Source organism: Vespula vulgaris, chromosome 6 (genome assembly GCF_905475345.1).
Source record: "Vespula vulgaris chromosome 6, iyVesVulg1.1, whole genome shotgun sequence".
Classification (NCBI taxonomy): domain Eukaryota; kingdom Metazoa; phylum Arthropoda; class Insecta; order Hymenoptera; family Vespidae; genus Vespula; species Vespula vulgaris.
This window is the reverse complement of record NC_066591.1, coordinates 183,815-211,351: the sequence shown is the minus strand read 5'-3', so window position 1 is coordinate 211,351 and position 27,537 is coordinate 183,815. Positions and strand designations below refer to the sequence as shown.

Sequence of the window (27,537 nt, the reverse complement as noted above, 5' to 3'; positions counted from 1 at the left end):
GGCTTTTACGGTGCGCTACTTGGAAAAAATTAAAGAAGAAACTCGCGGCAGACCGCGAGCTCTTCCTTTTCTTCTTTTCTCTCCTCTTTTCTTTTCTCTTTCCTCCCGAGCTCATCCATGCCGGTACACGCGTATATTCTATTAAGTGGCTTTCTCTCTAAAAGGACTGTTCTTTTTCTTTCACGAGGACGTACGATCGAGCTTTTAATTATCTAAAGAGCTTTCAAATTACCGGATGGTTGCCAACGAGAAAATTCATAGAACGCGTGTCGTCCGTTGATTTTTTCTAATTTTTCCTAGCTAACGCTACGAAAGGAAACGAGAAAAAAGGAAAATAACATACCTTGCTGCAAATATCGCGCGCCTCGTTTAAGCACTCCCGAGTCGGACGAATTTCTCTTGGGCCATGGGGAGACTCGTGGATGAACGAACGCATTAAATCGGATCCAATTACTTATTTCTGCCTTGAATAACGGGCATGCTTTCGCGTTCGGCCTCCCGTATAAATCGCGGTGGAAGGGGAAAATTCAGGGAGGAAGGAACAGAGAAAAAGACAGAGAGAGAGAGAGAGAGAGAGGTCATGGTAGGTGAAAGCGAGTCCGTGACTCCGCCATAATTATTCCAATTAAGCCTCTCGAAGCTTTTGGGGCGCGATAGGCGACAAAAGGTACAACCAGTCAGACGTCAGTACGTCGCCCGTGATAAACATTAACAAAAGTCTCGTTTTACTCAGGACTAATTCGTTTTCCTCCACCTCTCCCTCTCTCTCTCTCTCTTCCTCTTTGCATACACATATACTTTTATTTTTTCAGCCGAATAATGACGACAGTTTCGTTCGTGGGTAGAGAGAAGAGCGGTCGTATTCGCAACGCTCGTCGTTTGTAAGTTTAATCCCTCTGGCGTAATATTCGGTAAAGGGATCCGTAGGGGAGCCAGCGCTTTTTACAATTCTTCAAAGATATTTCGGACGTTTCGAGTATTCGAAGATTATGATGATATACTTTACACGAGTACATCGAGAGGAGGATTATCGTACAAAGTTGGTCCCGTTCAAACGTGGGATTCGTTCGCGCGTGTCTTTGCGGTCGTACGGAAAGAGCGTATCGATCAATTATGTAAAACTCATTCTCCAGAGACAAGCGTCTCTCGTTTGCAGCCAAATCTCATCTTTCACGTGGCGAAGCTTCGATCTAAGCGCATTTGCCGCTTTTCCATCGGAACTATTATAAATTAGAATGGAGATGGAAAAGCGGCTGGTCGAGGCAGAGAGGGAATAAAGTTAACGCAACGTTTAATGCGATTCCGATAAAAGTCGTGTCTCTCGGCGCTCGCCGTGATAATTAATAATACAGAGACAGGGCATTCTCGTGATTAATGAGTCCGCGTCTAGAACCAAAGCCAGGGCGCGACCGGGCGAGAAGGAACGTTTGCTTTCTGTTTTTGTTTTCGTTTTCTCTCTCTCCCCCTCTCTCCCTGCGCGTAGATCGTCATAGAGAGGATTTGATTGGAATACCGATCGAACGAACGGGGAGCGTCATTGGAGTTAAATTACAATGACAAATGCTACTTGGCGAAGCATCGGAGAGTGGTAGTACCGGCTTTGATTCTGGCAGCTTTCCGAGCGTTTTATATCCGAGCTTTCGATGGAGCAGCTCTCGAAATTGGTTGGTCAACAGGAAGGTATCGAGTCGCGTATCGAGTCGCGTATATCGCATCGCGGAATGGAATACGTTCTCTTGCTCGTTAAGCGATCCACGTCGGAAGGGTGGACGATGCTAATGAATAAGGACGAGTAGAGAGATCGGAATATCGAGGAGATAAATCGAGTCGGATGGATGGGAGCACTCGGACTAGCCGCGGACGTCTAGCGCTCTCCTAGACTCCCGCTGCTCTCGAATAGGATTTCGTACTGTCTTGTACACGCGACCGAGCTTCCAACCTACATAAATCAATTACACGCGAGTGCATCCCACAGCGCGTTATCCCGACCACCCCGCGCGATCCACGTGTACCTGCAAAACCCGAAACGAAGTTACGCGCTTGAACGCAGCTATTAATCTCTCGATTAATCGTAAAGCGATTAAAGCGACTTTGACGTTGATCGAGCGCTTCTTACTCGCTTTAATAACTGTTATAAGTGCTCGTTCCCTAACGATAAGACCTAACGATCCTTTCTTCGAAGTCCGACCGAGAGAATCGAGGATCCTCTGGTCTCGATCGATAACGTTTGATGAATGCGCGATAACGTGCCATTTAAATGGACCATCGAAGTATCGCTTTCGGTAATTACGTTTTACTTCCTACCCCTTCTCTCTCTTTCTCGCTCGCGCTGGCGAGATATAGGAGAATGCAACGAACGCGGTCGCGTTGCCAAATGCATTAATCGATTATACTCGCCTGCATTACCCTCTATTATCTCGCGCGAATACTCGCGGCTTTGCTCGGATCCAATGATACCTATTGATTCGTTCTACGATGTACATAAGGTTTTACGCGCGGCAGGCTTGCGCCTCGAATTGACGCCGACGACGAATAACGCGTCTATGCGTCGATTTCTACTCGCGCGAGAGAAAGCTTACCGGCGCGTTTCGAGCTTAAGGTCGATCTTGCGTTCGGAGGAAAGATGGAAAAGGAAGCGAATCGTCCGCTGAGCGGCCTTACCGAGGCGATGCGTGCGTGCGTAAGCGCGCGCATTCACTTTGAGTCTTAATGGCTCGATTTGTATTCACAGCGAGGGGATGAATTTTTCAGTGGCAACGAGGGGACCCCGTTGGACCGTTCAAACTCGAAAATGACGCGCGCGTCTCGCGTCTCGTCTTGGAACGTCTAATCGCGTTCGATTTTCTAACCGTGCGATTTTTTGGAAATCCGAGAGAAGCCGAGTTAGGTTTCTCTACGCTAGTTTGGGAGGAGTTGCCACGGTGAAATCGTCGTGATTAATTATCTCGTCTCTCGTCGTTTTTGGGAGCGCGACTTGCAAAATCGTAGTGCCTTCGTTCGGACGCGCACCGTTCTGTGTCCGACGGTCGAAGCGTTCGATTATTCGCCGCAGGTTCGCGCGAGCAAAACGATCCGAAAACCACGGCAGACGGGCCGATCACATTAAGCGCTTAATCGCTCGTTTCGTCCCACTCGATGTTCCTCTCTTCGAATCTCCGCGAGTTCGTTAGACGACATTTCGCGATAAATAATCGATCGAGTTTCGGAATCCAGCCTTACCGATCGATCGAAACTCGATGCCGCTTGATGGAGCGACGTTGCATGGATAAACGTGGCTAAGAATAAACTCTGGGATATTGCTCGTCGCAAACAAATAACTTGAGTTTATTCGGCCGTCTCTCGAGTCTCGAGGTAAAGCGTTCCTTCGTATTTTCTCCGGATATCGAGTGCAACGAACCGTCCGCAACACGCTCTCGTTCGATTGATCAATCAAAGAAAAAAAGCTAGAAAGAGCGAGGGAGAGAGAGAGAGAGGGAGAGACTTTTCCGTATTGTCACCCTTTCGCCTACGAATCTTCTCGTCTTCTCTACCTTCTTTGCACCATTATTCTTCTTAAAAGGTATATCCGAGAGGAAGCTACGTAATATCGTCTTATCGATTTACTTATTTTTAGACACTGCTCGAACCTCCGAGACCCTTAGGCTTTACTCTCTCTCTCTCCCTCTCCCTCCCTGGCTCTGCCACCCCCTTAAACTCCGAAGAAAAGTAAGAAAGCCGGAGCCAAGCGTTTACCGCGGACTTCCGACCTACTTCTCGCATTTTTTCTCTCCTTTTACTCCATTCGCCATCACCGCCAATCCCGTCCCTCATCAATTCTTTTCTCAGTAAAATCGACGGTTAACGATTCCACCGGTACGCTAAAGAATTTCCACGTAAGCCGAGGCGTAACTAACGCTGATCTCGGCTGCGAACAGACGGGAAATGCCAAAAAGATGAAAGACGTGGATCGAATATTTCGTCGATCTGCTTAGAGGCACCGGACGTAATTGGACGTGCTTTAATTAGCTACCGATCGCACTGGTCGCAACGATGAAAAGTTGGCTTCGGAAGGATCCATTAACGATTCCGATATTCCGCTTTAAAGGGAGGAGGATCCAAAGAGAGAGAGAGAGAGGGCCGGGAGTCGGGCTTAGTAGGAATTTTCGTATTATCTCACCGTCGTTCTCTTTTTTCTCTATTCTTTTTTTATTCCCCATTTCTCTCTCTCTCTTCTTTATATATATAATTCGCGTCCCAGCATATATGCGAGCGTGATCGGAAAAATGTACCCTTTCACGGCTGAATATACGCGCAGCGATTTTTCACGTGAAATTTTTTTTCTAAACTAGGTCCATGGAGCTTCTGTGCGAGCGAGACGCGGTCGTCGAGCTCCTCTTGAAATCTTGCCTAAAAAATAGATGAATCCATAAAATGTGAAAATAAAAACGTTGGGAACGTATCGACTATTTCGAAAAAGAATTAACACCGTCGTACCTATCGTTACGTTCGAAGTAGGCAGGCCGGTAAACTCGATGAGCGAGAAACGATCATCTACGAGGGGTCGATCTTTTTCGTAGAACCAAAGGAGCTTTGATGGAAAAGGAAAAACGATAAAAGAGAAAATGGAAGTGATAAAAGCTCTCCGTTGAAGATCTAGCGACGCGTCGATAAATCCAAGTTCTTGGAAAAGGACGAGGCGAAAGCGTTTCGAGATTGCATCGAAACTTTTTCCTTCGCTCTCGTCGCTCTTTCTTCGAGTTCTCTTCCAATTTCGGAACGATTTATCGGCTGATATTGGGAAAGGAAATCACGAACCATCTCGTGATTTTAAGACCGGAATTCGAGGCGACGCGCGAGCCGAGCTTTTCGGCCGGCGAGTAGCACGAGTCGAGATCGGTCTCGTTAACTTTTTCTCTAGTCGCGCGAAACGTCCATTCGGGATCGAAGGAAAAAGTGCGATCGCGCTCGCCGATGCATATTCTTCGGTGCAATTCGTTCTCGAATTATTCGCGTAAACTCGAACGAAGTCGTAAAGCCGATAGTCGTAAAACCGATAGCGATTTTACCGAAAGAACATATCGCTGGCGATAGGATTAATCGAGGTTTAGAATCGTACCAGGACCTCCAGCCTTTTTCTCACGTGCACCCGATACGCGCACAACAACGCGGACACGTCGAACGTCGCGTCCGGCCAAATGGAACGGACGAGATCGCCAATTCGAGATAGGAATGCGAACGATGGGACGAAAAACTTTCTTTTCTCGTCTCTCTCGCGAATCGAGATCGTCGACTTGTCGCTCTCAGCGCCGACGAAAGAAAGTACGGATTTACGCTCGAGATAGGCCGGTGTCACCGTCCGCCGCCGCCCTCCTATCGAAAATTTAAGATAGAGGATATTTCGGCCAATAAGCTCAGCCTCTCTCGTTCGCGCATGGCAAATTTTCGCGAGCGTACTTCATTATACGGGTGTTTACATTCGCTCGATTTACCACATGAAAACACGTTTCCACGGTGCTCGTGCTTGCGCGCGCGCTCAAGAGGAAGAGAGAGAGGCCGTTCTCGAGCGCGGCACGATCTGGAGATCGTAGGCCTTCGAACGCGACCGAATGCAATTTCCGACGGTTCCCGTTTGCCAGCGACTCGTCGTGACTCTCCAAACGATCGTCTTACAGACGTAATCCGTCGACTTTCGGCTTATCGCGTTATCGTCTCTTCGTACATCGCCTTCTACTTCGTAAAACCGTCGCCGGTACGACGATGATAAGTTGATTTTCGGTGACAAAAGAACGATCACAATCGGTAATTGCAAGCTCGTTGGAACGAGCAGTCTTTGAATCACGACGGCGCGTCGTTGTATTATGCGAATATAACAGGCAGCGTGGCGCAGTCCCAAGGGCGCTCCCCTCTGGAGACTAGAAACGAATCGCGATGGCTCGAAGGCAGACACGTGGAATAAATTGCTTGTTACCGGCAGCGATCCATAACGAGGGGGCATCGACGCAACCTAGACACAAGCCGCATTTCACTTTTCCGTCGACGTTGAAAAGCCGCCGCTCGCTGCTGATTTTCTCGCCGGAAGCGATAATCGCTAGCAGCGATACTCTCGTTGGTCGAACCTAGGCTCTCTTCTCCGATCGCGACGATCGATCGGCGACGTAAAGCAAACCTCGACTCTCCTCCGAAAATCGATCGCCGGACGAGCTTTGAGCTCGTTCCAGGCTTCTTTCATCTTTCGAATCGAGAAAAATAATTACAAAATGTGTCTCGCGTCGGTCGGCATCGAGCCCCTACTTGCATTATTAATGAGACTCTTCTCGACTCTTCCTCTTTCTCTCTCCGTCCTCCCTCCGCCGTCCCGCGAGCCGCCTCCTCTCGCTCTTCGTCGTTCGCTCTCGTTCCTTCTCGTCCAAGCCATAGCCGCGTCTTCCCCCGCGTCGTCCGCTCTCGTCGCTCTCGAGGCACCGTCGTCTGCGATTCTAATGACACCTCGTCGACATCTTGGAATTTTATTATCCTTGCATCCACTTCGTTAGGCACAACCACGCGAGGAAACGAAAACGAGCCTGTTGGAGCGAGTAGACGGTAAAAGGGGGAGCGGAGACAAGGAATCCGTTTCCATCGCTCTTTCTCGATTTTACGTTCGTACGTCTCCAAAGTTTCGCTTTTCAGCCACGATCGAGACCCTCGGACTCCTACGTGGGTATTTTCAAAGAGAAATTAGTTCGAAAAAAGTTGATACGTCGGCTCGAATAAGGATCAGCGAGCGGATAAAATTATAGATTTTTCTTTAATTAGCCGAGTGCAGTAGATTTTTTAACCGAGACCTTAATCCACGACCGATTTTCGCTCCGTGCCAGGGACAACGTGGCGTCGTGCCAGAACAGAAATCACGGGATATAACCGAGGTCATAACCATGCCGGAATAGACGAGAACGATTATTTTTATGTACGAATGTCGTACCTGGTTAATGGAATTCTTACCATTATCGCGCTCCTATCGGATCTCGTCGAACCGAGCCGATTTTATTCGCCGGTCGAAACGAAATTCATCGATGCTCTTGCGAAATAACGCGAAGCTTTCGAAAATAATGAGATTATTTCGAATTAATAGGCTCCATCGGTCGGTTCTCGTCCAGTACCGGGGGGATAAAAGCCATCGCTCGAAAGGGGTGCGTGCAAAGGGTTCGAAACGACGGAGTCTCGACAAGGCCCGTCGAAATCGACGAACGAAACGAACGGAGACGTTGCTCTCTCTCTCTCTCTAATACAATTTTATACCGAATTTCTCTTTTTCTCTCTTTTCAAAAGCAAACGTTAATTTCGGACCTTTTTGTCCGATCGAGAAATCCGTAGGCGACACCTCGATAGGAACGCGCGAACTTACAAACTCGAAAGTTTAAACGTTTTCCTCGAGCAACGGGAACAGCTTTTACATACCGAGGATTTCTCCGCTCCTCGAAGACGTGGAAATATTACGCGCGGCTTCTACACGATCCTCCGCGCTACTTTGCCAAACTTGTTAATAAAATGATTTATCGGCGAGCGCGTTCCCCTGGGACGTATTTTTCACGAACGCGAAACAAACAATGAAATGCATCGTTAATCGTTTCTCCAGTTTACTCGATACTCTTCTTATCGTTGTTTCCAACGCTTTGTACCCGAGTCGTAATAAATTAGCAAAGTACTTGATAACTTTGAAGAATAGAAGCCAAGAGAAACGTGGAACGTGAAACGTGCCTCATTATATCGAGCTCCTAAGGGGATTCCTCTCGTTTGCGATGGGAATTTTCCGAAACGCGAAAGTCTGCGCGAAAGGCGGAGGAAAGCTGTTTCAGAAAGTCATTATCGCTCGGCACGAGCTTTCTTCTCGACGAACCGATGCGGTTGCCGCGATTCCACGACTGTGAAAATGATTATTCTTGAGCGAAATCCGCGAGGCAGAGGAAGACGAGAGAGAGAGAGAGAGAAAGAGAAAGAGAGAGAGGAAGAAATATTCCCAACTTTAAAAGACCGTTACCTTTTCGAGCTTTCGCTCCGGAGACTTTTATTGTTCGCGCCCATTTTGCTTTTTTACTTTTGTTACCTATAAAGCGAGCAAAAGGTAAAGCAAGGAAAATAATAATAAGGAAGCACGAGAGTTAAATGCAACGTTACGGCGAAAGGTCTTGTACGCTTTCCGAAAGATTGGTAAATATTTTTAACGTAATTCGGTGTAGTAATAAATCGACGTTCGAAAGCCCGAGAAATCGGCAAAGCGAACGCGATGAGGGATAAGACGAGAGAGAGAGAGAGAGAGGGAGATTCGACTGGTACATCGCTGACGGAACAATTTCATCGTAAGCCGAGAAGGACGGTTCGTAGTTGCAATCGATATCCACGTAATACTTGCGAGTACTCGAGTTCGGTCCGACGCCTCCGGATATTCCAACGACGAGCTTTCCAATCGAGAATTTGCTCTCGCTCTCTTTCCATCTATCCATCTTCCTCTTTCCCCGTTACTTCGCCTCCTTATCCTTAGATACCGGAATGCTCGGACTTTCCAAGCAATTACAGTGGCTCTCCAATGAACTCTGCTGACTGGCTAGAGTTTCGCGCCGAGTCGACCTTTGACATCTCGGGAACAATGAAAAAAAATTTCATTTCTCCGAATAGGTCGAATCGAGCAGCCGATCGCAATTTTTTATTCGAGATTCTTGCATCGTCGAACGAGTCGTAAACAAATCTATCTCCGAAGGGCGTTCCTGGATACAGCGAACGATATATTCACGAGCGGGTTTCGATTCAATTTCTTGGCGAAGTCTTGCGCTCGCTACGCCGAATGTACTGTAACTCGATACTTTTCTTAACAAAAGATATTTCTTCGTCGGGGGTGCGCAAAGGTAAGAGGCGCGTCGAGAGGGAAAAAGGAAGAGAACGAATTTCTACTCGCGACGGCCTAGTGGACGATTCCCGATACTTTGGAGTAGAAAACTTGTAGTACCTCTTCTGGAGGGACGCGAAGAGTCGCGGGAAAGAAGAAAGAAGCGAAAGGGGGAGAAAAGAAGCAGAATCGAGAACGCAAAGTCGACCGAGCTCTTCGACGGCCGTGCATCCGAACGCGTAGATACGCCGCGTGCTCTCTTATCTCTGCTCCGTGTATACTTTTGCCTTTGCGTCCTCGCCAAAGGAGACGAAAAAAATGTTCCTTCCAGTACCGCGTTCGTCTCTCTTATCGAGAAAACAACAAATATTGGCTCGTACTCGGTTTATGTGATATTTGTATTTATTTATTTTTTTTTTCTTCGTTCCTTCTCCCTTACTCCTCGGAGAGCAAACGGAGTCTTTTGGGAAATAAGAGAGACGGGCGCGTTGTCGTCGAGCCGGCCGAATTCTTACACGTACGTGCACGCGCGTACGAATACGCGGAGCCAGATGGATATAGCGGCGAGTCGACTCGATCGCAACTTTAAATGGAATCGGTCGGATTCCGCTGATCTATTTCCTTTTTTTATCTTTTGTTTGTTTGTTTTCTTTTTTTTTGCGACACGGATCGCGAAATACGAGACGAAATTTCCGAGAAGGACTATTTGTTTATTAGGCGTTCGGTAAATCGCGTCGGGCAAAAACCGATTTCTCTCCGACAAGGTCGACTCGATTTTTGTTTTCGAACGTGCTCGCTATCATATCGATGGTCGGCGTCGGTGCGTTCGGCAAACGAACGGGCAATTAACGGATGGTGCAATTAATCGATCGACGAACGACGGGAGGGTAGGAGAGCGGGCAAGAGAGAAAGTCGATTCTTCTGGTTGCGCTCCGGTGGCAACTTTAAACGTTTCGGACCTAAATCCTCCTCGGAGAGAAGATAGCGCTCCTCGCCGATGGAACGATATCGAGATATCGCATTAATACCGTAGAAAATATAAAACGAGACGCAACGAAAGGTTCCGGGTTTATTTCGATACGTAACCGGCGTGCTAAATGGCGAACCGAATGGCGAACTACCGAAAGAGAATCCGGTAGAACGTGAACGAGCATCGACGTTTCGGAGTTGAATGGCATACGCGACACCGCTTATTACCGTTCGTCTCGTGACTTATTACCGGTCACGGTAATAACGGCTACGTCGAATTTATCGGCGCCGTTAACGCGATACGAATCGAGGTCGATATGTTCCACGAGAAGGTCCTGGTGGCAACGTTCGCCTCCTGTCAACGCGCGTTACATCCGCCGTATTCGTTCGGTCGATCGAAAAGATTCGTCGAATCTTCGATCTTACCGAGCCGAGCGCTCGCTCGGAATCCTCGCGGCATACAAAGCGATCCTGCGAAGCGATCGATCGAAAGTGACTGACGACGATCCGTTCTACTCGCGAATTTGATTTCGCGATTCGTGGGAAACTCGATCGATCGCTTGATCTCGAGCAACGTTCCGACGAACGGCGAAACGCACCTAGAGATACGATAAGCGAGAACGGAGAAAGAGTTCGCGGGCGCAAGGGCCTATCGAAGTAGAAAGGTCCGAACGAGGTCGTGTAATTTCTTCCCGCGGGGATGTAACGTCTAGCCAGTCGAAGAGGCTGGGGACGACGGACGTGAAATGAAAGGTGGAGTGGCACTCGTGGATTCGAACAATGCGATAACGCTCGTACGAAACGAACGCGTGAGCAGCCGGCCAGGAGCTTTCTTTTCGTCGGTCGGCTGTTAGAGTACGGTCGTTAAACGCAAATCTTGTCCACGTTGGTGAGAAATTGTCACGATCGTTACAAATCATATTTTCCTTTCAGACGTGCAGTGGCTGATCTGTTCCTGCGTTCTAATGGCGACGGCGGTCCTTTCCTGCCGGCGAAGCGAATTTCAATGCAACAACGGCCATTGCGTCGCGTTGAACAAGGTTTGCAACGTCGTCGACGACTGCGGGGACGGAAGCGACGAGGTCCGTCAGTGCTCGCGTGAGTAATCCCTTCGAAACGTTATCGGTGCCCGGCCTAATATCGAGGACGCAACGACCGTCCTTTCCTTTCTCCTCCCTTCGAAAAGGGAAGAAAAGAAAAAGCAACGTTGTGCGAAGTTATCGATTTATGCTAACGTGCCGCGGCAACGCGAACGCTTTAATATTCATGCGTTCATCGATTTCGCAAGGGCGCACGAGTACCGAAGCCTTTACGTTCCTTCATATTCCGTTCGATCCTTCGTTTTCAAGTGGGATGGAAAGAAAGGGAGGGAGGCGTAGCGCCTAGTCGTAAGCCTACCGGGAACTTTTCAACTTTCTCCATTATTTACGTAAACGATCGAACCGAGTAATTGCTTTACGCATTTATCGTCGTCGTTTAACGACGTTTACTGCCAGGATAACGATTATACATCCGTAAAAGGTCTTGGAACGAGATATCGTCCCTTTTAATTTATCATCCCCATCGGTCTTAATACGGACAGCCGAGATTCGAGCCGGTGCTACGCGATACGGAAGTTTCAATTTCGACGATAACGATAATGACGTTGATAATGACAATTAACGAATGGCAATGTGAATTTTGCCACGGAACTGCGTTCGCCGTTTTCCCCGTTAATGAGAATTCCATTTATGATTCGCGGCTTTGAACCGATATAAATTCCGACGAAACGAATTCGACGACGTAGAAATTTACGGGACCTTCCTTTTATTAATCATTTATTACAAAGCCGCAATTGTCGATACATTTGATATCGGCGATCTTCCACGTATCGCAATTCGATGCTCCTCCCTCGCTTCGAAACTTTCCCGATAGAAAATATTTCGGGTTTATTTAAATACGGCCGAGTCGGGCGAGCACGCGATAATAAAGCGGCCTCGCGCGTTAAGATTTTCTTACTCGGGGAGCCTAACCGACGAGTTTTTGCGTTTAACTTTGTCGTTTCTCGTCCTGCTCGTTCCGTATAGACGCGATCGAACAAAGCGAATTCGTTCGGTAACATCGTTCTACCATTTACCGTAAATAATTCGAATCTGCAGCCCGTTGTGAAACGAGGTTCCACGCGATTTAACCTCCGCTCGCGGTTTCTGGACGAGCGACGCGTCCCTGTAGTAATGCACCGACGACGCTAATGGGATTGTTGTGCTCTCGCCTACGAAGTAGAAACGCGGCTGTCCGAAAGGACATCGATTCGTCGAACGAATATTTTTCCGCTTCCGCGCGCTTAATTGAGAAAGAAAAATGAAGCCGATCGTATTTCGATGGTTTGGAGCACTTTTCGGAGGAAAGAAGACGCAGCAGCGGCGGCGGCGGCGGCGGCGGTGGCGGCGAAGATAAATATGACAAATTTTTTGTTCTCTCGCCCGCGACGCTCTTAATCTCGTTCCACCTTTCTGGACCGGACCGTTCGCCGTCCTAAGCACGGAATCGACCTATTTGTAAAAGACGACGGACGTTTTCTTTGCTCGAGTGCCCGTGTTATCGACAGATCGTGATAAAATGGGGCCGGTTTGACCGAGGCTTTCGTCGTCTTTTCGGCTCTCCCGAATCCGTTCTCCCGTCGGATCTCCTCGGGGCACCTTTTTATTCCAGTGCGCGGCGCAACCTTAAACAATGTCTACCGTTAACAATGCTCGCACGCTTCGGTGCACCGATCCTCGTTTCCGAAACTTTCCGAAACTTAATCTCCGGCCTAAACCAACTACGTCCTCTTCGACGAAAATAACGGATCGATAAAGTCGAGTAGAGATTTTACTAATAATGATAGGTTCGGTAATAACGGGGATCTAGTAGCTAAGGAAGTGAGGGAAGCTTCGGAAACAGGGCTATATTCGTCCCCGACGAAAATGCTCGTACAGCCGCGGACACCTGGGAGGTGCGAGATAGGTGCGTTCGTCGTTGCGAAAACGTATCGATCGTCGTTCGGAAAACGCTTTCGCGCGAAAGCTGGAGGATGCCTCGTAGGAAGGATTTGGTAGGAAAATTCACGAGTCTCAGGGTCCTAGGAGCTCGCTTACTACGTACCAAGAGGCAGCAGCGTTCCTTCGGCGTCGTACGGGCAATAAAACCTACCACCGAAATACGTTCGAGTAGCGTTCGAGGCGAGCTTTCGCAGCACCGAGTGCCGCAGCGGCGACCCTCGGCAACGTCGCTCGTACCTAGGTCTAATCCGCAGGCTTTCCCTAGGATGTTCGTTACGTTCCCCTTGCGAAAGCGGATTGTCCCCGAGTGGGAATACACGTCTGTGCGCCCTGCAATTAACTTAAATTATAGCCGAGCTCTTGCGTTACGTCGCTAATCCCTGCATCGAGTTTGCGATCCTTTCGAAAAATCTACACGCGCGAGTATCTCCCTACTCGATAGCTTTCTCGCTACGAGCCGCATTCGTCATACTCGACTACGCTATTTGAATATTTCAGGAAGGTCTGAAATTGTTTACGCGCTGCTACGCGCAGAGATAACGTCACGTTTTCCAGAGACATCGCCGGGAGCTAACCTTCGGATATTGCCGCAAACTTTATGCGACGCTGCCTGGAATATCCTCTGCCGCTCGTACGTCTGCTATATTTTAATCGCCGCAGCAGTCGCTAACTTTCCGACGAACGGGGTTTAGTCCGGTGCTTTAACAGAGATCTCAGCCGGACGATGTAACGCGGTCAGCTTTCGTTTCGAGAGCCAATGTCCGCGCGGTGTACGGGTCTTGAAACGGGAAAATACCAAAGTTAAATGCTACGCGACGATTCGCGCTCGAACGAATGTACTTTCCGCGCAACATGGCGAAATTCGTCGTATCCGTTACAATCGAAGGAGCGCAACGGAGTGCTAAGAGATTTTGCGGCCGATAGGAAAGATGAGAAAAAAGTGAACGAAGGCTCGCGCGTAGCTTCCCTTCGACGAGGACAGGCGCTGCCATCCGACGCTGGTTTCATCGACTCGATTAAATCGATCGCTTCCGACTCGGAGAACATCGCTCAAAAGAACTTGCTCGTTCGCCTCTCTCGTGTCGTACTAGCTTCTGCAAGGAAGAAAGGGAAAAACAAAGAGAAAGAGAGAAATAAAAGGAAAATGGTTCGTTCGCCTAGGTTCGTCGGCTTACGCGTCCTCGCAACGATCGATCTTTTAACGAAGCGTTGATTCCCAGTCCGCTCAAAAACAAAACCTTTGATCGCATTAATTAATGTCTACCGCCAATTTGGTATCGATTTCGATCCAGCGGTACCAACAGTTTTTATATTTCGACGAGTAGCGAACGCACCCTAAAATACGTATCGTTTGTACGTCGAGTTGTATCAAAGTTTACATAAGATATATCGCGTTACTCAATGCCGCGCGATGCGCGAAATTCAATACGGTCGGTGCTCGCACAGGGACTCTTTGGCGGGCTCGCTACGCGATCATAATGCTTTGCTCCAATGTTATTCGATACCGTTAACTAACTTTATAACGATACGAGTAAAATTGCAGACGATATCGATGTTACGCGATGGTTGTAAAACGAAAAATAGAACTTTGCTCCCAACTCGATGAACGTTCTTTTATATCCTTTACGCCGTCTAGTTACGTCCATTGATCGAACGTAACGATAGGTTTCGATCGTTAACATCTTTCATCGGTTAAATATCGTCGGAGCTTTGTGAAACCGCCGAGGGAATACTTACGTCGTACTTTATTAAAAGATGCGAAAATTATTATCGGTCTTCAGTTTGAGCAGATCGGAGAAATCGAAACCTACGGAAAAAGATGATTAACGATATACTCCCACGTTCTTGGCTCGATCGACGAACAATCGATCGTACAAACGCGTCGTACTTACGAGGAGTTACTTGCGGCGACGCTTCCTTCTCGTCCTCCTTGCGATCGATCTTCTCGCAATTCTCATCGACGGATTCCATATTTATATCCGTGTTGGCCATGTTCGAAGCATTCGCGCGATCGGATAATTCAAAGTTCCTCGAATTGTCATCGTACATGGAAAGCAGGGCCGATCTCGAGTCGTCCAAATCTAAGGAAAATAATAAGGATAAATATGCCGGTCTCTCGATTTTTTGAGTCGAAGGAAAATGTCGATCGGTCGAATACCTTTGACCATCAGCGCTTCGTTCAACGCGAAAGACGTCGCACGACTCGCGTTCGTCTCGCAATCGAAGTTATTCGAAACGAACGATTTCGAGGCGTCGAGCACGTTTTTGCGTATCGTCAAAGGCGTGACGCCGTACTGCACTCTCTCGATCTTTCTGACCCGTGGGTAGCGAGGAGGAGACCTTTTCGAAGTTTGCGGCAATTCGAAATCTTCGACGTCCTTTTCGTCGTTTCGAACGAATTTCATTCTCTTCGACTCGCAGTCGATCGCACGTTCTTCCTCCGCGCGCATCGTAGATCGCTTCTGCTCGTCCCTTCCCTCGAGGCTCGTTCGTTTCGCGATCGATTCGGCGTTGCTCGAAAAGGACAATGACTTCTTGCTGTGCGTCTTTTGCAAAGACGTTGCTAGCGCGAAACTCTCCGCGCTCTTCGCATCGCGCGTATCTTTTTCCTTCGTCTCGTAGTCGGAGAGAAGATTCGTCGATCGTTTCGGATCGCTCGTCGAAACGGCAACGGCAGCCTCCCTGTTGGACGTCCCTTCGGAAGTATCGTCCCTTATGCACATCTCCTCCAAAGCGATCGTGTTAACCGACATCGAATCTAAAAGACGAATTATTTCAGTCGCTCGCGCGACGATCGATACGTGGTACGGGCGAACGTATAGGAAGCAGAAGAATCGAGTACCGGAATCGATCGGCGGCAATTCTTTTCTGAGCTCCAACTCTTGCCACTTGCGCGGATAATTTAATCGTACTCGTGACAAATTTATCTTCGGCGGTGGCATCTCCAACAGTTTCACCGCTCGTTCCTTCCTATCCTCCTCTTCTTGTCTTTGCAACGATTTTAACTACGACGAGAAACGAAAACGCGCGACGTGAGATCGCTGTATCGGTCGACGTATCGTGCAACAATACCTCTAGTTCCCTCGAATGTAGTTGCCGCTTGCAACAGTCGATTTCGCTCCTCAGGTCGACCAATTTTCGCTCCAATTTCTCGTTACACACCATCGCTTTGGCTAATTCTATTATTTTTAATCTCGTCCTTATCTCATCGATCTCTCTCTTCCGCTCGAATTTTTTCTCCAGCTCGTTAAGCTTAAACTCCAGCACCATCTTCTCGATGGAAACCTTCTTCAAGTCGATCTCCGTTTCCTTTCGTTTCTTAGCCAACGGAAAATTCTCGTATTCGGCCTGTCGGTGAGAGAAAAGAAAAACAAAAGAAAAGAAGAAGAAGAAGAAGAAGAGAAAGGGAAGAACGGGAGTAGCACGCAAAACGGTCAAAACGCGACGTAGGATTACTCACCTGATAGGATTGCCAAGTTCTCCGGTATTCGCCTAGAATCTCTCGATATCGTTGCATCTCGTACGACATTAATTTCGAACGATCGTCCGCGTTCGCTTCGATCATTTCGATCCTTTGCTTCGTTCCTCTCACCTCTTCCCGCAACCTGACAACGAGTCGTGAGAAATCCACGTGAGAGTCCCTCCTTCTCTTATTTCTACTCGCGTTTGTCAACGTTAGCGAGTTTCAATGGCCGTACCTTTTTAAAGTGACGTTCGACATCGATATTACGTCTTCCGCATCTTCTATCTTCTTCTTAAGCTCCTTTCTCTTCTCGAGCTTCATTAGAACGTTTCTTTTTATCTTCCTTATTTCAGCCTGAGTTTCTGCGAAAATAATCGTCGTTATATTTCACGTCAGTTTTATGCGCCAGTCCGTGCCGAGTCGACGATCGGACGATAATGCTCTCGCGAAAGAAGTAAAATTATTTCTTACTGCCGTATGATTCTTTATAGGCGGCAATTTCCACGTGCAGGCAAGCTTCCAGAATTTCGACGAAGCGTGGATCGTCGTAAGGTATTCCTTCCTCGTCCGTGTTACTCGTGATCTGGTCGAACGAACGATTCGATTCTTAACAAGCGATAAATAGGGGAGGATCGTACGAATCTAGCGTTCATTACCTTATCGCGATTATTTCCCGTTGCCATCGTTTAGCCGTCGCTCGGAAAATCGGACGCTCCAACGACGACGGGTCGTAAGCCATTTGCCAAGAAAAAACCACCGGGACGAAAATAGAATTTAACGAAAAAATTGCGATCCCTCTGGAATCCGGAATCCGGCGGTACAAATGCGTTGGATCGAATTTGCCCGCTGGCTTTGCGCCTTTGTTCTCGCGTGGCGCGAATAAATGAGAAACGATGCTTCGATCTCAAGTTTTAAAGTACAACTTGAAACGCGTAGTATCCAGCTCTCCGCGTCTCTCCCTCTCTCGCTCGCTCGCTCGCTCGCTCGCTTTCTTCGCTCCGTCGGTATCTCTCGGGCCGTTTCTTACCGACGCCGTTGCGCCGTTGACGATTATCGATGTATCCGAACTCGCAGATTTTTTATTCGCACTTACGTCCTCGAAGTTAACGTCGCCTCGAGTATTATCATCGTCCGATAATATTAACAAAGTGCACGCGCGAGATTATAGCGGAGATCTAAAGAGTACATGAAAGCATCGAACTTGGAATATTTAAAAGGTAAAGGCGATTACGCGGTAAGCCTCGAGATTTCACTCGCCTTTTCTCAGTTATTTTATCAATTTTATCGTACGCACGGGAGAATAGGACGGGAGATGGCAACCGGCTACAAACGTAATCTTCCTTCGGAACGAGTTCCGAGAGATAATCTCTTGCGGATGAGCGTAACGCAGGCATTATTCGGCGCATTAAAAGTCTACAACGTCTTTAAACTCTATCCGCTGCGAACGCGCTTACGCGTCGAGAATTATCGTGTAAAAAAAAAACGCGCGTGCTTTTTCGTCTCGTTTTCTTACGCGTAGTCCTCTTCCTACGGACTACCTCGCTCTTCCTCCGCAACGATCGTTCTTTTTTTCGTTACACGGGCGTATCTCTCGTGACCCACATGCCGAGCGCGGAACGATACGTCGTAGATGGTTCTCGTCGACGGTAAAGACGGCAAGAAGAGGGGAAGGGTATAGAGAAAAAATCTCGCGAGCATCGCGGAGATGGAGGACGAAGTAAAAGGTAAAAAAGAGCAAGGGACGGCGAACGAGAAGGAGAAACGGAGAAAGAGAGAGGCCTGTGGGCACTCGTCGGCCCTATTGAAAAGGATATTCGCTCTCACCGACCATTCTTCCTCGAGCGGGCTGTCTACGCGCGTTGAAAAGCTACGCCGAGGAGCGCGTTCGTCGACGTCCTCGTCGTCCTCCTCCCTTCCTGCGAATAGCACGCGTCACGGCGATTGCGCCAAAACAAACATTACCATTTCCAGTTGTTCGCTGCTAGGAAACCAAAACAAAAACAGAAACGACGACAAAGCTTTACGCGAGCTTCCTTCCCTTTCGTTCGAACTACTTTTGTGTCGCGCGACGACCGTATTATCCCATTATCGTAACGTATCCCAGATCGCATCGGAAACGCGACGGTTCAACGTTCGTACGATACGAATTCGAAAATTCGTTCGTTCCGTTGTACGCGACAAATCCGACGTAATAATCGCGTCCGCGCTTACGAAGCGGAAAGGGATTCGAGTTGAAAAGTTTTGCCGGTGTTTCTCCAGCTGGTTGGTCTCGCGCGACGTTGCGTACACCGCGATCGCTTGGGACGAAACGTTTCCAGCGAAAGAAAGAAACGTACCGTTGATACCGTTCGAACGAACGTAAATAACGAGCGTCGCTTTGTGCGAAAGATAAGAGAAAAAGTCAATGTGTACACTTTCGTAGAAGGAAACGGACGGTGTACCGCGTCCGAGTCATTCTCTTTCTCCTCGTGTCTCGCGACGAATTTCAAAAGCCGGCGAGCGCGCACTGTAAATTCTATAAAACCTTTAAGGTAACGACGAAAACCCGCGCGAACGCCATTCTCCCTCGTACGTGCGTACGTATACGTCAAGCGTCCCGTACACGCGCGAATATTTTCCGGGGAAACTCGTCGTAGAACATCGTTCGTAGGGTTTCGAGATGAAACGGCAATGCACCGAAATGTACTACGAGTCGAACAGAAATATTCCATTCCGTCGTCCATTTCGAATTGGCTTCGATTAATCGGTCGGGCCAACAACGATAACGCGCAGCTTCCATTTCTCCATCGGACTCGCCTATACGCGCGATATTTCATTTTTATACTTTTATAGCCTTCGCATTTCGAGCCTTTACAAATAGTCGATTCGAGTCGGTCAACTCGCAGTACATACGCGTACGTGGATACGAAGGATAGGAATATATACGTACGTACGTACGTACAGACGCGTAGCTTTTTTCCAAATACTACGAAGCACGATCGATACGTTTAGTCGCGAGCGACGACGAGAAGCCCGCGGCGAGCAATAAAAATCCTTCGCTCGGACGTTTCTCGTATCCTGTTGTTCCTCGAGTCGCGCGGCACGAGAGGGAGAGAGAGAGAGAGAAAGCGAATCGAGAAGAAGCAAATAACCCAGAGACAACACGAAGGCGAGACATGACTTACGGCGGTAACGACGATTCTCGAACACGCCACCGACTACGCCCGTCGGAATTTGTCTTTTCCGAAAATGCGACTTTCTCTCTCTTTCTCCCTCCCTTCTGTGAGTTTCGTCTTCCACATTCGCACGCCCTCGGCGACGCGTCAAAGTCGCGTAAACCGCTACGACTCTCGACACAAAAGAACCTATCCACTCCGAAATCTTCGTCGCGTAGACTTCCCGCGGCACGGAGTACGTTGTCGAGCCTTTGTTCGCCATTCTATTCCTACCAAGTTCCACAAAGAGAGATAACGCAAATATCGGATAGACGAATAAAACGTGACGAAGCAACTCCTTGCCGTTCGAACGAACTCGCGAGTGGTGGACATCGGCCATTGGTCAAACTCGACGAGCCTCGTCTCTCTCGAAACGCGAACGTTCCGTCTACGGCGATTCATATCTCTCGTAATTCAACGAGACCGACACCTACGATTTATCACCTATTTCTAGTACATCTTTCGAGAAATATTCCGTAAGAATAGTTCGAGGTGCTCGGAATTTTCAAGATTTATCGTAAAAGACGCGCTCGACCGTGCGATCGAGAGTAACTACGCTCGTTATAATCGTTTAATCGTGTACTTGGTTCACTCCCAGAGTGCTTGGTAGGACGCTCGAGCGAACGTTACGGTTGGTTAGGATCTATCGATCGACCGTTGAAATCGGAAAGACGGTCGTAGCTAGGAACGATCGATTCGATGGAACGGCCAGCGGCCGATTAACAAAGCCTACTTCTAATTAGGAGTCAGAATTAGCCCGTTGATTAGAAATGGCATTGTGCGCTGTCCGTTCGAACCGCGTCCTCGATTCGTGACCAGCGTAGTTCTCCCAACCCGAGTTACAGAGCTGCGCCGAGGACGTCCTACCCGTGGCTCTGGCTTTGTTTCCTCGAACGGTCTCCGATAAATCGATCGCCCCTTCCGAGCGAGATCTTTCGTTCGGTCGAAAGTCGGCCGACACGAGCGATCGAAGTTCTCGTATCCTCGTCGACGGGAAGGAAGCCTCGATCTTACGAGCCTGCGAAGCCTCTCAACGACGCGACGCGAAGCGAGCGTAGGAGTACGATGGCCGAAGCCAAAGCAACTCGATCGTCGAGAACGCGCGTTTCTCCGTTCGTCTGGCATCCTGTGAAAAGCCGAACCGCGGATTACATCGATCGAACAAAACGCGAATTCTCTTGGCGACGCAGCCACGCGCACGCTCTCCAACGGGCTATTAGCTTAATCGTGTTCCATTGCCGATCACTCTCGGTAACACCTAGTCGCCCGAATCGACGATCGCCATCCTCGAGCTCGACCCGACTAAACAAAACGACCGATCGAAAGCGAATCGATCGGTTCGTTCTTTCGATCGGAGAAGAGATAAGCCGTAACGTACGTACGTGTAACGGGCCAAGAGTATCCTCGAGCACGGGCGAGATCCAATCTCGGAGAGTGCCGGAATAAAGTTACCAGCGCGTCTTCTTCGTTACAAATTCAACGCGAGAGTACGAAGATAGAAGGTACCCACCTTCGTACGACGTCGATACGAAATACGGGGGCGTGATGCTATCGAGCGGGAGCAAAAGTTTCGATCTTTCTGCGTCTCTCGTCGTTTAAACGTAAATAACGCGGCGAGCCTCGAGGAAATTCTTATTTGGACGTTAAGAAAATAATAATTTCTCTCGGGTGGCTCGTTCTAACGTCGACGTTGAAGCAATCCTTTTGTTTCAGCCTGTAACAAAACGTACTTTGGCGACGTAGGAAAGACTTACGGTTTGGAATTGCATCGGCCGAAGGAAGACAAGGTGCCTTACATTTGCAAGCTTACCTTCACCGCACCCGGCGGCGATCTCGGTGATATCATACAGGTAAAAGAAATCGATCTCGGACGTAAGATCGATCAAACTCGGCTCGTCGAGCGATTTAAGATAATTTCTGATACGGGCACGTACCTGCTCGAAAGGACAAAGTTTCGCGTTCGTCGAAGCGAGCGTACCAAAGTACCGCAACTATTCGAGCACCGAGTACGGTACGGCGCATAGCTCGAATTCGCTTCGTCGATCGAAATCGAGCGTTAGCCTTTCGAAGTAAAGTCGTCCTACGATAATCGCGATTTGAAGTATCAGCTACTCGTAAAATTCAACTAACTTTTTAACAACGCATCGAGCAACGTTCGAGCCGCGTTGAAACGATATTCGTTGTCGTTGAAATTTCCTATCTCGTTACGTTCTCGCAGCTGAACTTTGACAGCTTCACCCTTGGCAAATTCGTTTCGTTCACCGCGGAAGGATGTCCAGACGGATCGTTGCAAATCTCAGAGGCGGAACGTCCCGACGTAGGAGGACTTTGGTGCGGTACGACGAGAGATCCAGCCATTTACTACAGCGAAACGTCCAGCGTCTCCATAACTTTGAAACTTCTACGACTCAGCAAGGATCAGAAGGCATTCAATTTCGATTTTCGGATGGCGTACAAGATGATCAGAAAATCCGACGCCGTTGTGCGCTACGGGAATCCTTTCGTAGGTACGTGATCCTCTTCGAAGCGAAATTCCAAATATCGAAAGCCTTCGCTCCTTCCGCTCTTCCACCTACTTTCTACGTGCGATTCGGCCATACGGCGGATAAGGGATAACGCTATATAACTCGCTTTCGAACAAACTCGATCTCTCAAATATCGAAATTATTCAACCGTATGAAAAAAAAGCGCGTTTTATCGCTATTAAGACCGAGCGCGTATTAACCTTACGAAATGGGGAACAGAGGAATAACATTAAAATGGCTATACCACGTGGTCAGGAATGACGCAGGTAACGACGGCGAGGACGACGAGGACGACGACGACGACGACGACGACGACGACGACGACGTCGATGACGACGAAGGCAACGGTGAGTACCGAGGACAGACCTACCGCCGAGTACGCCAACACTTCGATGGCGATGCTGATGGTCGAGCAACACGCGGTAACGCCAACGAAATCGAGCTCGGAGCAGTATCTCGGTGATCTCATCTCTGGAACTTACTGCTCGAGAATATTCAGCGACTGCGACCAGAAGAAGTGCAGACTGCAGTCTCCGAACTTTCCCGGCCTTTATCCGCGTAATCTCACCTGTTACTACGCGGTAAGTCCATCCGAAGCTCGACCGAGAGAGCGAGCGAGCGAGAGAGAGAGAGAGAGAGAGAGAAAGAGATAGGAAAGCTCGACATGAAATATTCGTATCGGGATAAAACGTGTCCACCGGAAAGTTGCACGTACCTACCTACCTACCTATCTATCTATGTACCTACCCATCTACCTCCCGAGTCCTTTGATACGGGAAAACGTAAAACTTGGCACCGACCTGGTTGAACTTTTCACGCTTCGTTGGACGTCATAAGCGGGCAATTGCGAGTAATTTGGAAAGTAAACGAACGCTTTTCGCACATGTAAGTCGAATTAATTTCTCACGATACCTGAACGTGTTCTCGATTCGTCAGGCGTCGTGCGCCGCGACAAACAGAATTAAAGTTCTCTCTTGCAGTTTGAACAAAGAGCGAGCTCGAACGAGTTTTCGATAGTACGCGACAGAGAGCTTATCCTCGAGTGGAACATTTGCATTCGCTTCATTCGAACGTTTCGATGTCGGATAGGTGAGGCAGCACGAGGTACCGCCGGGGAAATACGCCTTAATCTCGGTCGGACAACCAAGAGGTCAATTGGTCGCTGTAAGGTCTAGACCGGCGACGCAAGGCGAGTCACCGCCGCGCGAGCTCCACCTCTGGCAAGATTGCGACGTCATTCAGGTACGTAAAACGGAGCCGCGAAAATTGGATTAAACGTTGTAAATTCGTGCGGGGGAGGCGGAGTGGTCGATACTCTCGTGGAATCAACGCGAAAGCGGAAGCGAAGACGGAGAACGATATTACGTGACCGTCCTATCGAGAAGGAGGGAACTTTATTTTACGTAGGAATCCTCGGGCCACTTTTTCAAATCCCTAATTTCCTCTTCTTACCTCGCTCCGAAAGGAAAAGTGCAGCCGCGAGGAGAGCCGATCGTTCGTTCGTTCCCGACGAAACAAGAGTCTCGTGAGAAAGAATAACGAAAAGTGCGAGACGATACGGCGGAAGGGGAAGAAAAATCGTACGACCCCAGGGATCGTCCTAACGTCTAGGGACAGACGTTGCGCGATCCTGCAACGTCCCTTCTTCGAACGAACTCTTTTTCCTCGTAGATTACGATAGCGAACCTGTATCGACGGATGTGATACGGTGTATCAAGAAGAGAATTTCATATTTGGCAGGATTACGTGACCGTCTACGACGGTTATACCACGAGGGATCCGGTGATACTAAAATTCTGCGGTGGCGGAGAACCAGTGCCCGAGGCAACGAGTAGCGGACCAGAAATTCTCGTAGAGTTCACAACGTCCCCTTACGGTACCTTTCTACATTCGACGCCGCAACGCTCCCTTCACGGATTCCAATTGGAAGTCCAGGTAGATTTGTCCAAGTAGGGAAAGAAAAGAGAAAAGGGAAGGAAAGGAGTAAGAAGCAACTTTTGAGAACTTGCACTCGTTTCCTATGACAGAGAGTACGTATTTCTCAGGTGAAATTCGTCGACGCCGATTCCCCGACGTACGCGAAGAACAAGCGGTGCGAGTTTTGGCTGAAAGGTAACAGCGGAGGGGTGCTAGAGTCTCCGCGTCACTCTCTACCGAGGAACAGTAGCTGTCTCTATCATTTGCGCGGTGCCGGACCCGCTTTGCCCAGTCCCACGCCTCCGCGCCCTTTACCTAAATTCCCGGAGCAACGTCCCGGTACGGTATGGCGGAGACCGGCACCGGTCCCGCCGCAACCGCAGTTCCGCGTGTGGTTGTCGATTTTAAAGTTTCACGTCGGTATCACCGCTTCCGCCGGCACCGACGAGGATTGTTCGACGACTCTGATGGTTTGGGACGGAGAAATGATGCCCCTTGGGGAATGCAACGAAGCTTGGTAGGTTTTCCGCCGCATCCATGTTCGATTTTGACGGACACGCGGTATTTTTTTTACGCTCGTAAACAAACACCGTCCTTTCGCGTCTACATACGTATGTACATGTGTTCACGTTATCGGAATCTCTTCAGCGAGAAGGAACGTCAAAGATACATCGAGAGGCTCGGAGAAGCGACTTCGCAAGTCGTCGCACGTCCCGCAAACAACACGACTCTCCTCGCCAGATATTGCAAGGATAAGGTTCCAAGGACTTGCGATCACGCGATTCTTCAAAACGTCAGTCGTCCTTGCTCCCTCGGAGAAAGCTTCGTATCGTCCGGCAACAGCTTGACCATTGAGATGCGCATGATCGAGTCCACGGCTCTCAGGCGAGTCTATTGTCATTATTTTTACGTCGATCGGCACCACCGATCGTCGGCGTTATCGTCGCATTTTATTTTTCATACGTCGTAATACCGCGAAATGGTGCGCTCAACCGTTCCGTAGAGCGTGGAAGAGAGAGAGAGAGAGAGAGAGAGAGAATAAAAGTAACAAGGCACGAGGATGCATCATACGGTCTAGTTAATCTTTTCCACCGGAAAGCATCCCCGGCCCTATTTCATCGGCCAAGTCTTTTATCATAATAACGTGGCGTTCAACGTTTCTCTTCAAGGCCCGTCAACTTTCGAGCTCTCTACGAGTTCGTCGATCTCCATCAGGACGGCGAAGCTTACGGCAGCGGACCGTGCTCGCGTGCCTTTTACAGCCGAAATCGGGACACCTATCCCGATCGTAGGTTTCAAGGACCTCGCGATATTTTCCTCTACGGTCGTGGTGGATCGAAAAATCTTAGGTAAGTTTTTTATTCGCGACGGTCGAACCAATCGAATCCATCGATCTCTCGCGTGCCTGATTCGAAGGGAAAGTCGAAGAACGAATGCGCCAACGCGGTTTAGCAAGGTTTTACTGGCAACGAGGAGAACGAGGCCGTGCGGTAGAACGAGTAGCAGTCGGTTTATCGACGCTTGCAAAACATATCCGTGGGTTCTAGCTCGGAAGCTCATAAAATATCTCTTACAATCGCGATCTCGAAGATTTACGAGAGCCGTAAAACGAATCGCGTAGGACCGCGAACGAGCGAGCCGCTGCTATACGTGCACCGTCTTTCGCGATTGCGTGGCTCAAGCTTTACGGACGAGCGGCAAAGCTTGTCGTTCGCGGAAAACGCCTCGATAGCGATCCGGACCTATTTCGTACGGCGCAGCAAATTCGACGAACGCGAACGCACCGACTTTTCCTCTCTTGGCAGAAACGAGAACGAATAAAATCGTCGTTCGACGGAGCACGCTCCGCGTCGGAGAAGAGACGAACGTTTCCAATATCGTCGTCGACGTTGGGAAAAGATAGCGATTCGAAAGGATAAAAAGGATCGATGAACGTGGCTCGATTAAAATCGCTTGGCTCGTTTAACGATTAACGCGCATTCATCGTCGGCGATGCTCCTCTCGTAATCTTCCTGCAGTTATCGATCCAAAGTCCGTTCCTTTGGGTAACCGACGAAGCATGTAAATTCGATTAAGTCGCTGAAAGTGCAGCCTGGAACGGATTTTGCAGCTGCGTGTACCGCTTCGAGGGTGAACACGACGAGGTCGTCAAGCTGCGGTTCAACAGACTTCTCAACGGCAACCGAACCTGTCGCAGCGTTTCCTCTTCCGATTTCAATCGTCTCCTTTGCATCGGATCCGATAACTTCTCCCTCAAAGTAAGTATAAGCTCGAGCACGCTCCCCGATTATCGCCAACTCTAGGGGAAAGTAAAAGAGAAAGAAAGCAAAATAAACGAAACTATCCGTTCGTAGCGAAGCACATCGCGAAACGAAATACGACAAAGAAAAACGAACGAAAGGCGGATCGCCGGATAAGTCCGCGAATCGTATTCTCCCGGTTCGCGTCACGAGTAACATCCCGAACTGGACCGTGCTCGCGATTGCGACAAAGACGCGGCAGAGTGGTGTGCTGGTGACGACGTTCGTCTCTCGAACTTGGTCGAGAGAGGCGAACCAAGTTTACCGATCTTCTCTAGACCGTAAAATAGATAGACGCGCGACTGCCAAGTTTCTAAACGTTTCCAAGGCGGAGCGAGCTACGAACAAGTTTGGCGCGAATATCAAAATCGATCTCTTTTCGGTAGTTCCATTTTCGCATCCGGTCGACACGTTCGAAAGAAATTTTTGTGTTCGAGTGTGATACGCCGACAAGCGCGAAACAAGAGGAAAGGAAGATCTCGCCGAAAGCTCGTCCTCGATCTCTCGATCGAACAATCGCCTCGTCTACGCGCGTCGCGATCGTTTCGTTCGATCGAAACGCCTAGGAGATACGTCATACGTAATACGCGCATCCCACGCTCGCGTTCGTGTTCTCGCAGGTGCTCGATCTCCCATGGCCTAACGCACCAGCCGTTCAACGCGACTGCTTTTGCTCGAATCGTTCTCTACCAATGAACGTTAAGTCCAGCTCCAACATCGTCGAGGTACACCTGACGGTAACGTCTATGAACGCTCTGGACGACTACAACAACATCTTCTTCGAGGGTACTTGGGACTTTGTCAAAACGTCGCCGTGTTTACAAAAGCGCAGAGTGAGAGGGCCTTCGGGGGTGATCAAATACAGATGGCCGCTCATCGACGAGGACGAGGTACCTACTTTTTCCCTACGCTTCCCACTCGAGTCAGTTCGATCGACGCTCGAGCTATCATTATGCAAATGATTTTCAGAGAAACTGCGAGAAGCATCCTTGGCTGATCGACCCGGCTCCAGGACAATATCTCTATGTGCAAACGCACGGCTCGATCATGACGAATCGCAGCAAGTGCGCGACGAAAAACCGTATCGTTCTGCACAGCGGAGGGAACATTCGCGCTTTGGTGTGTCCGAAGCCGATCGAAGATTCCAGGCAGCAGATCGTGGAAATTTTTAGCGATGGCTGGTCCGTCGGTAGCGCCGATTTCATTCCGGTACCTAGTCTAGATCCCGTTAGAACGATCACCGTGGAGTTTTTGATCAGCGAGCCGGAACCTTACGGCGTCACGTGGCTCGAACTTACCAGAAGGTAATC

General features: G+C 49.1%; 2 protein-coding genes across 10 annotated transcripts in view; one reads left to right on the top strand and one right to left on the bottom strand.

Moving 5' to 3' along the window:
- Nucleotides 1–21,203, bottom strand: part of LOC127064577 (centrosomal protein of 135 kDa-like) — a 42,810-nt gene extending 21,607 nt beyond the window's left edge. Inside the window, exons 1-9 of one of the 5 annotated variants that reach the window (XM_050995811.1) lie at nt 16,948–21,203; nt 16,763–16,874; nt 16,527–16,653; nt 16,289–16,433; nt 15,901–16,176; nt 14,987–15,833; nt 14,721–14,909; nt 14,566–14,635; nt 748–4,386 (exon numbers count right to left, since the gene is read on the bottom strand). In XM_050995811.1, the coding sequence (XP_050851768.1) occupies nt 14,577–14,635; nt 14,721–14,909; nt 14,987–15,833; nt 15,901–16,176; nt 16,289–16,433; nt 16,527–16,653; nt 16,763–16,874; nt 16,948–16,974 (1,782 nt within the window). In that variant the 5' untranslated portion in view covers nt 16,975–21,203 and the 3' untranslated portion in view covers nt 748–4,386; nt 14,566–14,576. Of the gene's footprint in view, nt 1–747; nt 4,387–9,159; nt 14,636–14,720; nt 14,910–14,986; nt 15,834–15,900; nt 16,177–16,288; nt 16,434–16,526; nt 16,654–16,762; nt 16,875–16,947 lie in introns of those variants that run through there. The other 4 variants (XM_050995812.1, XM_050995814.1, XM_050995813.1 and 1 more) reach the window with 4 other exon arrangements.
- The window catches only part of LOC127064572 (uncharacterized), a 53,143-nt gene that overhangs the window by 19,158 nt on the left and 6,448 nt on the right, over nt 1–27,537 (top strand). For 4 of the 5 annotated variants that reach the window (XM_050995792.1, XM_050995789.1, XM_050995793.1 and 1 more), the window contains 12 exons: nt 10,742–10,906; nt 21,199–21,335; nt 21,704–21,992; nt 22,266–22,591; nt 23,100–23,252; nt 23,751–23,945; nt 24,056–24,444; nt 24,576–24,812; nt 25,097–25,276; nt 26,038–26,185; nt 26,848–27,117; nt 27,197–27,531. In XM_050995792.1, the coding sequence (XP_050851749.1) occupies nt 10,742–10,906; nt 21,199–21,335; nt 21,704–21,992; nt 22,266–22,591; nt 23,100–23,252; nt 23,751–23,945; nt 24,056–24,444; nt 24,576–24,812; nt 25,097–25,276; nt 26,038–26,185; nt 26,848–27,117; nt 27,197–27,531 (2,824 nt within the window). Of the gene's footprint in view, nt 1–5,390; nt 10,664–10,741; nt 10,907–21,198; nt 21,336–21,703; nt 21,993–22,265; nt 22,592–23,099; nt 23,253–23,750; nt 23,946–24,055; nt 24,445–24,575; nt 24,813–25,096; nt 25,277–26,037; nt 26,186–26,847; nt 27,118–27,196; nt 27,532–27,537 lie in introns of those variants that run through there. The other variant, XM_050995794.1, reaches the window with a different exon arrangement.